This window comes from Rhinichthys klamathensis, unplaced genomic scaffold (assembly GCF_029890125.1).
Source record: "Rhinichthys klamathensis goyatoka isolate OS25496 unplaced genomic scaffold, OSU_Roscu_1.1 h1tg000087l_1, whole genome shotgun sequence".
NCBI classification, from domain to species: domain Eukaryota; kingdom Metazoa; phylum Chordata; class Actinopteri; order Cypriniformes; family Leuciscidae; genus Rhinichthys; species Rhinichthys klamathensis.
Window position 1 is genome coordinate 2,178,855 of NW_026606627.1, and position 16,146 is coordinate 2,195,000.

The following is a 16,146-nucleotide window of genomic DNA, read 5'->3' on the forward strand; positions in this document are numbered from 1 at the left end:
CTGCATTTATTTAATCATAAATACAGTAATATTGTGAAATATAATTTTAATGTAAATCAGCTGTTTTCTATGTGAATATATAGTAAAGTGTAATTTATTCCTGTGATCAAAGCTGGATTTTCAGCATCATTACTCCAGTCTTCAGTGTCACATGATCCTTCAGAAATCACTCTAATATGATGTTTTGCTGCCCAAGAAACATTTATGATTATTATTATTATAATATCAGTTGAAAACAGTTTCATATTTTTGTGGAAACAATTACACACTTTATTTTGCAGGATTATTTAATGAACAGAAAGTAAAAAAAAAAAACAGCTTTTATTTGACATGGAATTTTTTGTAACAGTATAATTGTCTTTTCTTTTGATCAGTTCGATGTCTCTTAAGTTTAGATTCAAGAAAGCCTTTTGCAATCAGGCAATGGAGACATTTCTGGACCGTATTTAAATGTTCTATTATCATAAACTATTTTTTTTGTGTGTTATATCAGAGTATGAAGTCAAAAAGCCAGGCGAGTGACCCAGAGACGGATAAACCTCAAGAAATCCCCAAGGAATTATGGATGATGGTGGACCATCTCTTCCGTTATGCAAAAAAACAGGTCAGGACTTGCTTAAACTCGTCGCTTTGCCTGTTTAAAAACATTCAAACTGTGCTTTTGTGATTCTGTGCTGCTGTTCTAGCTGTTTGTCTTTGTTATGGTCTCCCATTGAGCTCCTCTCCATAGAAACACCAACACTAAAGCAGGAATCTGTTCAGCGCTCGCCTTGGGAGTTGTTTCAGTAACAAGAATTTAAAATTCCCCAAATCGTCCTTTGTTGTTGAGAGATGGCTGGCTGAATTACTCATGTGATTGACTGAACTGGCTGTAAATGAAACTTTAAAGTACAATGACTGGAGTTCATCCAAGGACTTTGAAAGCAGCCCTGATGATGTTGTTGTGGTGTGTGTGTGTGTGTGTGTTACAGGAAGACCTGTTTCAGCAGCCCGGCCTGCGCAGTGAGTTCGAGGAGATTCGGGATTGTTTGGACACGGGCAGCTTGGACACTCTCCGTATCCTTTCACACGCTCACTGTATAATAAACGTCTGTGGTCTGAACTGACTCGGACTAAAAGTCTCCTTCATTTCTGGATAATTCCAGAAATTAAAATGTTTTTCTTCTTTTTGCCACTGCATAAATAGACCAGGTGAAAAAAGCACATATTCCAAGTGTAGTCCAATGGAATAAGTAATTCATGGGATACTGTATGGGTGACCTTGTTCTTTTTCACATTGCAAAAGCAGAATAAAAACAAAGATATAAAGTTTTTTTTTTTACGTTACATTAAAGTGCCCCATTATGCCATTTTAAAGGTTCCTAAGGTCTTCTACAACACGTTTACATGCATCCAAGGTCAAAAACACTTTAAAGGATTAGTTCACTTTTAAAAAAACTTTTGCTGATAATTTACTCACCCCCATGTCATCCAAGATGTCCATGTCTTTCTTTCTTCAGTCGAAAAGAAATTAAGGTTTTTGATGAAAACATTCCAGGATTTTTCTCCATATAATGCACTTTGCTGGGCAGCAAACGGTTCAAGGTCCAAAAGACAGTTTCAGTGCAAACTGTTCAAATGGCTTTAAACGACACCAGACGATGAATAAGGGTCTTATCAAGCGAAACGATCGCTCATTTAAAAAATAAATAACAAAGGTTAAGTTTTATAAGCTTAAATGCTCGCCTTGCTCTGTTCTGTGTAACTCTCCTGTTCGAACTCGTTCATCAAAATGAACTAATCTTTTTCCGAGTCAATTCGTTAATTTCTTTCGTTAAATGAATCAAATGACTCGAAAAAAGATTTGTTCATTTTGATGAACGAGTTCGAACAGGAGAGTCACGAACGTGCATCACAGAACAGAGAAAGGCGAGCATTTGACATTATTAAACTTAAACTTTGTTATTTCTTTTTTAAATGAGCGATCGTTTCGCTTGATAAGACCCTTATTCATCGTCTGGTGTCGTTTAAAGCCATTTGAACAGTTTGCAGTTTGCACTGAAACTGTCTTTTGGACCTTGAACCGTTTGCTGCCCAGCAAAGTGCATTATATGGAGAAAAATCCTGGAATGTTTTCATCAAAAACATTAATTTCTTTTCGACTGAAGAAAGAAAGACATGGACATCTTGGATGACATGGGGGTGAGTAAATTATCAGCAAAAGTTTTTTTTAAAGTGAACTAATCCTTTAATATTCTCATACTCTCCACTGCAGCATCAGCTCTTTCTCTCAGTGTCTGAAACGCTCCGATAAAGATTCAGTCTCTCTAAACCCCGCCTCTCTGAGAGCTGCTCTGCTCTGATTGGTCAGAAACCAAACGCTCATTATCATATCTGAATCTCAGCTCTTGATCACAGTGATACGAACAGTAACTATGGCGTGGGTTTTACCGAATCAATCTCATTAAAGTGGATTTGCTTTGTCAGCAGAAAACAGCGTCTTCTCGACACGAACAACACGAACCGAACTCTCCAGTCTCAGATACACTACACAGTGTTTGAGGGCGGAGCTACGAGACGCTGTTCAGCCAATCAGGACTATATACTGGCATTATGCAAATGTGTTTCAAACCTGTAGATTCAGCAGAAGAGAGACTAGAATTACTGACGACACTCGATTCTTTCTTCTGGGAGACAAAAACTCCTCTATTACACAATACATGAAAGGCAATATCCCCAAAAACCTAATAGGGGCACTTAAAAATAAAAATATTTATATACTAAAATATAAATGCAGGTGTCAACTTCTAAAATCAGATAGTTTTGTGACCAAAATAATAAAAAATATACAATTATTTTAAGCAGTTTTTAAAGGGGTCATATAATGCCATTTTTGTACAAGCTAATATGATTCTTTAGGGTCTAAATTAAAAGTTTGTAATATACTTTAATTAAAAATTCTCATTAGTATTGTAAGAAAACACTTATTTTACCTGGTCAAAAACAGCTCTGTTTTCAGCATGCCGTTTCAGTGCATATGACTTTAAATGATAATGAGCTTTGCTCACTCCACCTCTCTGTTCTGTGTACCCCGTTTGTAACACAATAACCATAACGTGTTGTTCATTATAAACGTGGGATTATGAATTATATTGAGAACGTCGTACATAGAAAACATGCTGTAATGTACCCTGAGTGTAAACCGACGCATTCATCGTGAAGCGTGCAGCTAGCGATTTGCAAAGATTATATAAAGATTAATATAAAGATTAATAAAACGTTACACTCACTTTAGTTCTTCTGAAGGTTCAGCAGGAACACGAATAGGTTTCGATCCTTTATTCATGAGCAGCTTCTCAGCAAAACCAGCTTTACACTGATCCTCGTTTATAAAGCAGTCTGCTGAGAAATGTTTCGGCAAACATGAGAGCATTGACGTTGCTCGTGGGGAATATTCCCTTCGAAAACAAACTCAGCCACTGCGTCTTCAGCGGTTCGGATTCAGGAACATTAAAATGACTGCTGTGTTCGTTATTACACCCAAGAACAGAACACCACAATCGCTTAGACGCCATTCTGCTCATAGACAGTGCTCCAGCATTTCAACAATGACCGCGCCGGTCCACGCAGACTATGATTGACAGGACGAGCGAGGGCGGGTCTGTGTTGAATCACTGCTGTCAATCAACAATCGCGGGAGGGGCGTCCGTTTTATTGACGTCACAAAAACGAACGGCTCAATTTGAGGCAGGGGAAAACATATAAGGAGATTAAAACAAAAACACTGGATGGATTTTTATCATTATATGATGGTTGTGTACAGGCACTGCCAACACACATTTCAGTACAATCAACTTGTAAAAACTACATTAAACTACATTACACACAGACTCCAGTTATTTCCAGTGATGTAGAAGTAACTGGGCATTTACATGTCATCCTGTAGCTGGTGCTTTTATCTTACAAATGAGCCACTAGTGAAGGTGGTCTGCTGTAGGTAACGATGATGAGAATGACCCTTGACCTGAGCGCTGTCAGCGGGCAGTAATCACTCCGTGGCCGAAGCCCTGCTCCTGTTCCTCGATGCGCTTCCCGAACCCGTTCTTCCCTTCTCCTTCTACCGGCAGTGCCTGGACATCAGCGGCGACAGCAGCCAGAGCAGACAGGTAGGTGTGTGTGTGTATGTGTGTGTGACCTTACTCTGTGTTACTCTGACTCTCACACACATCAGCGGCGACAGCAGCCAGAGCAGACAGGTGTGTGTGTGTGTGTGTGACCTTACTCTGTGTTACTCTGACTCTCACACACATCAGCGGCGACAGCAGCCAGAGCAGACAGGTGTGTGTGTGTGTGTGTGTGTGTGTGTGTGTGTGTGTGTGTGTGTGTGTGTGTGTGTGTGTGTGTGTGTGTGTGTGTGTGTGACTTTACTCTGTGTTACTCTTGACTCTCACACACATCAGCGCAGACAGCAGCCAGTGCAGACAGGTGTGTGTGTGTGTGTGTGTGTGTGTTAGCCATTTTTTTAGCCATTTTGACAAGCCCTACTACACACTAAAGACAGATGAAGGCGTGAAACAGCAGAATATCTCGACGCTTTTTCTGGTAACAAAGCATGTACAAATAATACTTACAATGTTTAAAAAAAAAAAAAAAACATTCTAAACCTGCCTGAAAAATAATAATAATAATAAAAACATCACTATTTCAGTGTAGCTTAATAAACCCAGTTGCATCTTCTTATTTATAACAACAACAATAATATTAACAACAGGCTAAATCAATTTACAAAGTCTAATGTTTTCAAATTGAGAATCTTCTGAACTTGATCATCAACCAGTGGATCTCTGAGCTGAGTGAGTGAGTGGAGGCGGGGCTCATTTGCATATTCATAGAGCCACGCATTATAAATGAGGTGAGGGTGTCGAGTTACATTCAAGATATTTTAAGCCATGACGAATTTTAATTAAATTAAATGTCATTGTGATCAGAGATGAGTTTTGAGGGATGAATGATCGACCACAGGGCGACTAACGGCTGCCGCGCAATTCTCAAAACGCCCACAAGATGCCGCCATTTATCGGTGAATCCGATATTACAATCCCGATACCTGATTATGGAAAAATGCTTACATTTTGAAAGAAATATCAGTTGAACCGATTATCGGTCGATCTCTATTTGAAATATTGCGGAATGTTTCTCCTGAATGCATTTTTAGATTTTCAGTCTAGTCAAATTTAAATGATTAATATAGTATTATAAAGTGCCCCTATTGTGCTTTTTCAGATATTATTTGATATTACATGAAATAATAATATCTGCAAAGTGGCGGTAAAACTTTAATAAACCAGAAAATGTTCTAGCTTTTGCTTTATCATCAATATAGTTGTGTAACGTTTCATTTTTCTTTCTGTCCACAGATCATTTCCATTCTACCTCAGTGCCATAGAAATGTGTTTAACTATGTGACGGCCTTCCTCCAAGAGCTGCTGAAACACTCGGCACACAATCGGCTGGACGCCGCTATTCTCGGTCGGTCGACGCTGCGCTTTCACTACTTGTTTCGTGTATTTTTGCCTGCAGGTTTTGAGAGCACAGGCCAGTTTCAATGGAAAGCAGAACTCAAACTTTGACTTTGCATTTCTGTGATTTCACTATGTTGTTATTACTCATTAAAACATTATTAATACCTTTGCTGGGAAAAAAAAAGAAAGCGTGAAGTTTTGATTTTCCAGGTTTCCTGCAGTCGTGGAACGTCACGAACTGTGAGTTTGATGGATGTTTCTCTGGTTTGCAGGCCCGATCTTCGCTGGCCTTTTGCTCCGGTCGCCCACAAAGCAAGATCTCACAGAGAAAAGGAAGGTGAAGGAGTTTTTCCAGCACTTCTTGGTCCAGACGCCCTCTGACAGAGACATTCATGATAAATCACCCCAATAACCGACTCCTTTCCTTGTTTCACATGCCTAGTTTTTTCCAGGTATCAGCAGAATTATGTCCATAAATTTTGTAGTTGCCATTTAATTCAAAGCATTTTAAACCGTTATTGAAACTAATTGGTTTTATTACAAATCAGATGGGAGTTTTTATTTGGAAAATAATGGTTATTTAATGAAATATATTTGTATTTTCAATGTTTGTAAATACAAAACAGCTGTTATTTTATATTAAATCTAAACAATCATAACAATCTCAGCGTTTGACTTTTCTTTGATCATATTAGAAGTGTGGATGCAAAATCACATAGAGGATTTAATTGAAAAATGATAATATTTTACCATGTATATCTTTGTCTTTTATGTTCATGCTCATTTTCAAGATTTTTCTCAGCCAATCTCAATAAAGCATTAAAGTAATGACTGGTTTAAGAGAATATTGTGCAAAGTAAAGGATTATTCCTCAAAACTGTTACAAGCAAGTATTTTAAAGTTCAGTCACTCAGTCATTATTTCAATATTGAGCATTTATTTAGCTGATAACATCCATTGTAATAAAAAAAAGGAAATATGAAATATATATATATTGCACTGAAGATAATAGTCTAATATAATACTAGTCTAAGATAATAATAATGAATGCCTCAAAAAGGTTTTAAATTACAGCGGAAAGTCTCAAATATATAAAGGCATGCCATTAAATGCTATATGCACTGAAAAGCTAATTCTTCCTCAGTATTTCTGTCTTGTTTTCCCAGACCAGTACATCTTAACATTCTTAAATCAAGATACATTTACTTGACAAGCAAAATGTAGTTTTGTTTTCTGATCAAAATGAACAACAAATATCTGTCGGTGGGATATAAAAAGTTGTTTTCCCTTTGAATTAAGTAGATTTTTCTGAGGTCATTGGAAGATACTGTATTTGTTGCTCTTTTAATCATAAACTCACTGAATTTTTATCAATGTTTGCATTGTTCTTCTAAAGTAGGGACATTTTCCCAGTCATCCCAATGGCAAACATGTCCCAATTTACCTCAATTGACCCTAAATGCATTTAATTTAAATATATAAATTAAATGATATATATATTTAGACATTTGTACTGGAAAACATGACAGAAATCCTGAGAAGGGCATCGCTTTATTGCAGTATGATCAGAAGGGACAGTAAAAGTGATGTTCATATTCTAGTGCTTGAGAGAAGTATTCAAGCAGTGAAAGGGTTTTTATTTTATTGTATCTATTTAAATGAATTAAAAAGTAATGTAGATGAATATGAAGTGGTATTTCGTTAGCAGTGTGTTGTGTGATGTTGTGAGTGTGCCTCTGAATCGAGCGATCTGAGCTGATCTGGGGTCAGTATGAGCTGCTGCTCTTCATGATGCTGCCGCTGAGGAATGAAGACAGGAGCCGATACACAACATTACACGGGCCTCGAGCGTCTCTATAACACTGGTAAACCCATCAGAGGATTGCTTGAATCTGCTTGATTTAATGCTGTAAGAGCGTGTCGTTGTCGTTCTGATATTTTAATGGCATGTCATGATACCATTAGAGTTTCTGTTCAATGCTAACGGGCTAAATCTGTTAGCATACATCCCATTGCCTACATGTCAGTTCTTTAACCATCATATAGTCACCGTTTTCAGAGTGTTTTACACTTTAACGGGTTAAAACGACAAGTGAACTGAGCTTTTGTCAAACGACAGTGTGTAATATAGTCTATAAACTGGTGTTAACGGCGTGCTAGTGAAGCTAACGCCTGTCATTGATGGGACTAGCACTTTAGCCTGTTAGCTTCTCTGCAGTCACCACCGTTTTAATTATTACATGAAATATGTGTGGCTTAATGATTTCAGCCCTTTTGTCTTGGGGATGTTATTCATGTTGATCGGACCGAAGCAGATGAACTAATGACTGGAGCTTCAACACACAGGTGAGCTAATCAGTTAGCAGGACTGACATGACAGCTTGTTTTTCTGGAAAACATACATTTGAAAAGGAATATATCACATTAATGACTGCTTGTCATTAGTGGCCGCATGCTAATTAACGTTAGGATCTCTAATGTGTTCGCGGGTTTCTCTAAATGTGTGTTTCAATTGATCAATGTGAACATGATCATGCTTGTCTTGTGATTGTCATCAATGTCAAAGTGAACATGGGAAACTTCTAGAAAGTGTCCAGAATGACAGAGCCTGATAAACTTACCTGTTTCAAGACTTATTGTGTTAAAATCATGACAGGTTTTGTTGTGTTGTCATAGTTTGTCCATTACTTTGAGACATAATGTCCTTTTTGTTACTGTCTAGTCGTGTGAGAAAAGCATTCTTGTGTCTCATATCAGCTGCTTTCCCACACAGTGTTTTGGAGCATAGTACACTGCTCTCTAGACAACATTATAACCTAGTAAGGATAGCATCGAAGTGTTGCCACAGCCCTTGTGTCTGAATTGTTGTGTGTTTTAGTTTAGTTTTGTTCAGATCATTGTGTGTGTGTGTTTGATATAGTGACATGAAAACAGTGGTTTCAGTTTACAAATGCTCTTTTACCCTGATTGTTTAGTAGTTCGTCTAACACCGGCCAAAAATAGTTTCCCTGCATTGTCCTACTTTCTCGTGACTGTATGAAACAGCAATTTTCCAACACATTATGTTGTTGTTTTATTGAAACCCCATCTATTACAACCAAACTGTACAACTTTCTGGTAGATTTGTATATTTTAAAGTGCTTACATTGATTTAAATGTACCTAGAAATGAGCATTTTTAACACACATTTTGCTTGAAAGTGCACGGATAACACTGTTATGCTTCTCGATAATAATAACCTGCGTTTATTATAATGAGTCAGTGTTATTTTAGTATTACTATTATTTTAGTTATATACTATTGTAGTATTTATTAATATTTTGAATGTACTATTATTATAAATCTACATTTTATATCCTATTTTATTTCATCTTTATTTAATTTACTGAAAATAATTTTTATTGGTTTTAGTTCGAGCTGTACGATTTTGGATAAAATGAGAATCACAATATTTTTTTTATTTTTTTTTTCAAATATGGATGACGATCCTGAACAGAAATAAAAAATTAGACTACTAGAGGTTCTGACAAAATATTAAACAACACTGTTTAACTAATCAGAATGAATATAAAAAAAATCTCTCGAATGAATGATTCAATGACTCACTCGTAAAGACTTCACTTGTTTCATTACTGGATGAATCAGCGTTTTGAATGAATCTTTTGAATGAATGATTCAATGACTCACTCGTAAAGACTTCACTTGTTTCATTACTGGATGAATCAGCGTTTTGAATGAATCTTTTGAATGAATGATTCAATGACTCACTCGTAAAGACTTAACTTGTTTCATTACTGGATGAATCAGCGTTTTGAATGAATCTTATGAATGAATGATTCAATGACTCACTCGTAAAGACTTCACTTGTTTCATTACTGGATGAATCAGCGTTTTGAATGAATCTTTTGAATTAATGATTCAATGACTCACTCGGAAAGACTTCACTTGTTTCATTACTGGATGAATCAGCGTTTTGAATGAATCTTTTGAATTAATGATTCAATGACTCACTCGGAAAGACTTCACTTGTTTCATTACTGGATGAATCAGCGTTTTGAATGAATCTTTTGAATGAATGATTCAATGACTCACTCGTAAAGACTTCACTTGTTTCATTACTGGATGAATCAGCGTTTTGAATGAATCTTTTGAATGAATGATTCAATGACTCACTCGTAAAGACTTAACTTGTTTCATTACTGGATGAATCAGCGTTTTGAATGAATCTTATGAATGAATGATTCAATGACTCACTCGTAAAGACTTCACTTGTTTCATTACTGGATGAATCAGCGTTTTGAATGAATCTTTTGAATTAATGATTCAATGACTCACTCGGAAAGACTTCACTTGTTTCATTACTGGATGAATCAGCGTTTTGAATGAATCTTTTGAATTAATGATTCAATGACTCACTCGGAAAGACTTCACTTGTTTCATTACTGGATGAATCAGCGTTTTGAATGAATCTTTTGAATGAATGATTCAATGACTCACTCGTAAAGACTTCACTTGTTTCATTACTGGATGAATCAGCGTTTTGAATGAATCTTTTGAATGAATGATTCAATGACTCACTCGTAAAGACTTCACTTGTTTCATTACTGGATGAATCAGCGTTTTGAATGAATCTTTTGAATGAATGATTCAATGACTCACTCGTAAAGACTTCACTTGTTTCATTACTGGATGAATCAGCGTTTTGAATTAATCTTTTGAATGAATGAATGATTCAATGACTCACTCGTAAAGACTTCACTTGTTTCATTACTGGATGAATCAGCGTTTTGAATGAATCTTTTGAATGAATGATTCAATGACTCACTCGTAAAGACTTCACTTGTTTCATTACTGGATGAATCGGCGTTTTGAATGAATCTTATGAATGAATGATTCAATGACTCACTCGTAAAGACTTCACTTGTTTCATTACTGGATGAATCAGCGTTTTGAATGAATCTTTTGAATGAATGATTCAATGACTCACTTGGAAAGACTTCACTTGTTTCATTACTGGATGAATCAGCGTTTTGAATGAATCTTTTGAATGAATGATTCAATGACTCACTCGTAAAGACTTCACTTGTTTCATTACTGGATGAATCAGCGTTTTGAATGAATCTTTTAAATGAATGATTCAATGACTCACTCGTAAAGACTTCACTTGTTTCATTACTGGATGAATCAGCGTTTTGAATGAATCTTTTGAATGAATGATTCAATGACTCACTCGTAAAGACTTCACTTGTTTCATTACTGGATGAATCAGCGTTTTGAATGAATCTTTTGAATGAATGATTCAATGACTCACTCGTAAAGACTTCACTTGTTTCATTACTGGATGAATCAGCGTTTTGAATGAATCTTTTGAATGAATGATTCAATGACTCACTCGTAAAGACTTCACTTGTTTCATTACTGGATGAATCAGCGTTTTGAATTAATCTTTTGAATGAATGATTCAATGACTCACTCGTAAAGACTTAACTTGTTTCATTACTGGATGAATCAGCGTTTTGAATGAATCTTTTGAATGAATGATTCAATGACTCACTCGTAAAGACTTCACTTGTTTCATTACTGGATGACTCAGCGTTTTGAATGAATCTTTTGAATGAATGATTCAATGACTCACTCGTAAAGACTTCACTTGTTTCATTACTGGATGAATCAGCGTTTTGAATGAATCTTATGAATGAATGATTCAATGACTCACTCGTAAAGACTTCACTTGTTTCATTACTGGATGAATCAGCGTTTTGAATGAATCTTTTGAATGAATGATTCAATGACTCACTCGTAAAGACTTCACTTGTTTCATTACTGGATGACTCAGCGTTTTGAATGAATCTTTTGAATGAATGATTCAATGACTCACTCGTAAAGACTTCACTTGTTTCATTACTGGATGAATCAGCGTTTTGAATTAATCTTTTGAATGAATGAATGATTCAATGACTCACTCGTAAAGACTTCACTTGTTTCATTACTGGATGAATCAGCGTTTTGAATGAATCTTTTGAATGAATGATTCAATGACTCACTCGTAAAGACTTCACTTGTTTCATTACTGGATGAATCAGCGTTTTGAATGAATCTTTTGAATGAAGGATTCAATGACTCACTCGTAAAGACTTCACTTGTTTCATTACTGAATGAATCAGCGTTTTGAATGAATCTTTTGAATGAATGATTCAATGACTCACTCGTAAAGACTTCACTTGTTTCATTACTGGATGAATCAGCGTTTTGAATGAATCTTTTAAATGAATGATTCAATGACTCACTCGTAAAGACTTCACTTGTTTCATTACTGGATGAATCAGCGTTTTGAATGAATCTTTTGAACGATTGATTCAATGACTGACTCACTCGTGAAGACTTCACTTGTTTCATTACTGGATGAATCAGCGTTTTGAATGAATGATTCAATGACTCACTCACAATGTCTCCGCCTACTGGTGTAACGATTTAATGATACAATCTTTATTTGAAGCATCAAGTTACTTTTAAAAGGTGATTTACTCTGTTTTGATAATTACTGTAGACATCAGTTTTTATATCTGAACTGTAACTTTTATCCCAGTACCTCTGTGACTAATCTGAATTATTGTAAGAGAAATAATGATAGCGTGTGTTGAAAAGCTGTTTCATGACAACGGCTCTCTCTGGTTCAGAACACAGATCTGAATGTTTGGTTTAATAGACAGAGCCGAATCACTGTCATTTAGGAATATGATTACGAGTGTTTGAATCGAGACCGCCATCTTTTAACGATTAATCGTGCGGCTCTAGCTTTAGTTAACAATAACAGCACTGATGAGGAAGTGAGTAGCCAGTTGAATCCGGTTCTCAGTTTGACTAACGAATGTTGTTTAAACTCGTTCCAGCCGCAACAAAAGCAAGCGCGTGGACCCAAACCCCGGACTGAGCTTTTCCGTCAGGATCATGGGAGAGAATGGTCCTCTCACGGAGACAGCCATGCTCTTTGAGGACGAGGAAGAAGACGTGGACAAACTGGGCCGAGAGGAGGAGGACGAGGACAAGATGCCGCGGTTCGAGCAGGACGACGACGAGCTGATCTCGGGCCCGTCGTCGTCCTCGGGCCGCATCTACGACCGCACGACGGTGCTGATCGAGCAGGACCCGATCCGGCTGGACGAGGAGGGCGAGGAGGACGGCATGGCGTTCGGGGAGGGCGAGGGGGACGAGGGCTCGCTGGCCTTCATGTGTGACCCCGATGGCATGTCGCAGGGGTACATTCACCACACCATCTCACCGGACCAGATCCAGTTCATCATCAACCCCGGGTCGACCCCTATGCCTCGCAACATCGAGGGCGCCACGCTCACGCTACACTCCGAGTGTCCCGAGACCAAGCAGAGAGAGGTGAGGACGAGCGTCGACTTATTCTGCTGTTTCACATCTTCGTTAGGGCTGTCACTTTTGAGACATACGTGTTCATTGAATCGATTGTAAAATCGATTTTCCATGTCTAAAGACGTTTCCATTTTCAACACCAAATACAGGCAAATCCACGGACACCTAACAGGCGTTAGGACGAGCGTAAAGAGGGCGCTTGAGACGCGGGATTGAGGGATTGAGATTAAGGGATTGAGATTAACTCCCTCGACTCGCCAAATGCGGGTAAAAATGAACTTTGGTGGGAAACGCTGTCAAATCACTAACGGTGTGTTTCTGTGTTTATCCACTTTGCTGGGGAAGTTCGTGTAAGACAAATCTGCGCGGATTTAGCGCAAATACGCAACTTGTGAGTCCTCATGATATATTAAATACAGTGTATTGCGCTGAATCTGCTCATTTCTGGCTTACTTGAACACACACGTCACTACGCAACAGATAATGGCGCGCTTGTTCACTTGCACTGAAGTAATAGAGAAGATTAAAAAGCATTTGGTGAACAGAAAACACATTGTTATTTTCCAGCATCCCACATGTTCTGTGTGCTGTATTGATCTGTCCACCTAAAACACATTTTTGGTAAAAAAAAAAAAATTACAATTACCGTTACAATCGATTCCCTATTTTCGGTCCGATCGATTGTGGAATCGATTTTCGAACGTAAAGTGACAGCGCTAATCTTCATCTGTCTTTAGTGTGTAATAGGGCTTGTCAAAATGGCTCATTTCTAGCTTAAATATTACCAGAGAGAGCGTAGACTTATTGCTTTTTCCCATGTTCATTTAAAACTGCAGATGGAAATTACAACAGCTGTAACGATAGACGTACGATGACAACATTGTTGTAATCACTTTTTCCAGCTGATGAATGATTTAAGCCATTTTCAGCCAATCAGAATCCACCTGACATTAAAGAGCTTGAACATTTAAAGCTGCAGACGAAAATGAAGCTGTGTGACGTCTGTCCGTATGAGGAGGTTGATCAAATAAGTGGGGGCTTGCCCGGGATAACATTGCCACCGTATTCTGAAACGTTTGTGTGGTGAATGTCATTAAGGTCTTAAGCTTAAGTTTTAAAGAGCACCTATTATGCTTTTCTCCATGTTCATTGGTCTTCAGTGTGTGATGTTGCTGTTTGAGCATGAAAAGCTCCAGTTCTTCTCTATATCAGTGTCAGTGTTTCTGAACTCCTGAAACGCCTCCATTGTAGTAATATTCCTCATTATAATAATTCATACGCAGAATAAAGGGGCGGGGTCTGGTTGAGTTAGTTAGTAGTGTGTTAAACTGGGTTTGGGAATCGAAGATCGAGTGTCCCGAGACCCAGCAGAGAGAGGAGAGGAACTCATGCTGTTTGTTAACAGAAAGAGCGTCGACTTACTCTGCTGTTTCACATCTTCATCTGTCTAATAGTGCTGTCAAAATGACTAAAAAAAAAGCTCATTTTTAATTTCTTGCTTAAATATTAGCAAAATTCGAACTATATTAGATTTCTAAAGGCAATACTATGTTAGAGGACAAAAGTACAGTATTGTCTCCTACGCCCACAAGAGGGTGCAAGCGAGCGCAATAAGCAAATAAACCAAATCAAGCATCACATCTTTTATTGAAATTAAATGACATTCACTTTTTAAAGTGCATTAACTTTTTCAAACAATTGTTCTTAAATAAAATATAATGTGCATGCAAGGAAAATAAGGTTACAAAATCAGTAACCTGAGAAAACACACTTCAACACACAGCGTGATGAACTACATGAACACACACACCAGCAAACTGCCGTTCAGAAACACTCACTTCTACTCTCTGCATCTACTGTTCGTCACACACAGCAGACGTGCGGAGCGCTCTCTGTCCACAGTGTTCCAGCTGATGAACACACACTCAGCTCTGACCGATGTGCAGATTTGGGCAAGTGTGTCTTTGCAAGATTTTTCCCACAAACTGAGAGGGTTTCAGCAGGAAAAGCCTTTTCCCGCCATTTTTCACATTAGCAGCGCAGCTGTCCGGGATAAGCTAACATCAACACACCGCGTCAGTGACGTCATCATCAGGTCTCGCACGCCTCTTTACACATTAAAAATTCTAATGCACAGTTTTTGCATTCGAATGTGCAGGTTTTTTTTATTTTTTTATTCAACGAATATTCAAAATTCTCATTTTTATGTGACAGCCCTAGTGTGTGATGTTGCTGTTTGAGCATGAGAAGCTCCAGTTCTTCTCTATATCAGTGTCAGTGTTCCTGAACTCCTGAAACGCCTCCATTGTAGTCTTGAGTTTCTCCCGGGAACGAACACGTCACAATATTCCTCATTATAATAATTCATACGCAGAATAAAGGGGCGGGGCCTGGTTGAGTTAGTTAGTAGTGTGTTGAAACTGGCGGTTATGGAAAGGGGCGGGACATTTCCCAAACACACTCGAAGCGCTCGGCCAATCACAACACACTGCTCCAGCCGACCAATCAGAGCACAGTGTGCTTTTCAGAAGGAGGGGCTTCATAGAGACAGGAACCAATCAGGGCTTGTGTTTCCCCAAAGCATCGTTGGCCAACTATATTCGCAAGTTCTGTCGTTATCAGCAGTTCAACGAGTCGGTGTTTCCCGAAACCATCGTTCCAACGAACATTCGCAAACAGCATCGCAGAGGTGTGTGTTTAAAACAACAGATCTCGAGCTGTGGTTAGAAGCAGTTTCTAGTATTTATAACAATGTGGACTCAATAAATGCTTATCTTGAGCAAAATAAGCAAGCTGACATTCAGTACAATCTTATATATCTTTTATTTAGAATACGTACAAATGTAATTCACGTCTTTTAGTTGGTCAAGAGACTTAAAGCACACAAGAGGTCCCCCGACCCTCATATAGCAGGTGTTGCTCTGCTTGGTCTCGCCGGACTGGTAAGGCCAGTTGTGTGTCCGTCATCACGCATGTTTGAGAGATGTGCTTGCTCAGTGAAAGCTGATCAGATAAGCCGGTCTAGAGGATGTGTTCAGCTCCAGGCCTGTGTTTGTTCATCCCACAGGATCTGTGTTTCCACATGATCTCACACCCGAGACAGGGTCCAGCCGCTGAGCTTCCCCATCTGTCAATCACACGAGGACTGTGTTCTCCGCACGACCCAGGCTCATTATGCCTAGTTCACTCTACAGGAGTTTAAAGGGGTGGTTCAGGATTTTGGACATCGGGCCTCATTTCCAAGTTAGCATTAGTGTTAATTATC

The 16,146-nt window shown here is 38.2% G+C and overlaps 2 protein-coding genes across 3 annotated transcripts in view; both read left to right on the forward strand.

Moving 5' to 3' along the window:
• The window catches only part of LOC130085721 (type II inositol 1,4,5-trisphosphate 5-phosphatase-like), a 49,831-nt gene extending 43,671 nt beyond the window's left edge, over positions 1–6,160 (forward strand). The window contains exons 14-18 of one of the 2 annotated variants that reach the window (XM_056251646.1): positions 494–604; positions 972–1,056; positions 4,018–4,145; positions 5,397–5,508; positions 5,774–6,160. In XM_056251646.1, the coding sequence (XP_056107621.1) occupies positions 494–604; positions 972–1,056; positions 4,018–4,145; positions 5,397–5,508; positions 5,774–5,913 (576 nt within the window). In that variant the 3' untranslated portion in view covers positions 5,914–6,160. Of the gene's footprint in view, positions 1–493; positions 612–971; positions 1,057–4,017; positions 4,146–5,396; positions 5,509–5,773 lie in introns of those variants that run through there. The other variant, XR_008807161.1, reaches the window with a different exon arrangement.
• A 1,082-nt stretch (positions 6,161–7,242) lies between these two features.
• The window catches only part of mtf1 (metal-regulatory transcription factor 1), a 35,237-nt gene continuing 26,333 nt past the window's right edge, over positions 7,243–16,146 (forward strand). The window contains exons 1-3 of the mRNA XM_056251647.1: positions 7,243–7,366; positions 7,771–7,847; positions 12,392–12,890. Of these exons, the coding sequence (XP_056107622.1) occupies positions 7,825–7,847; positions 12,392–12,890 (522 nt within the window). The 5' untranslated portion in view covers positions 7,243–7,366; positions 7,771–7,824. The remainder of the gene's footprint in view (positions 7,367–7,770; positions 7,848–12,391; positions 12,891–16,146) is intronic.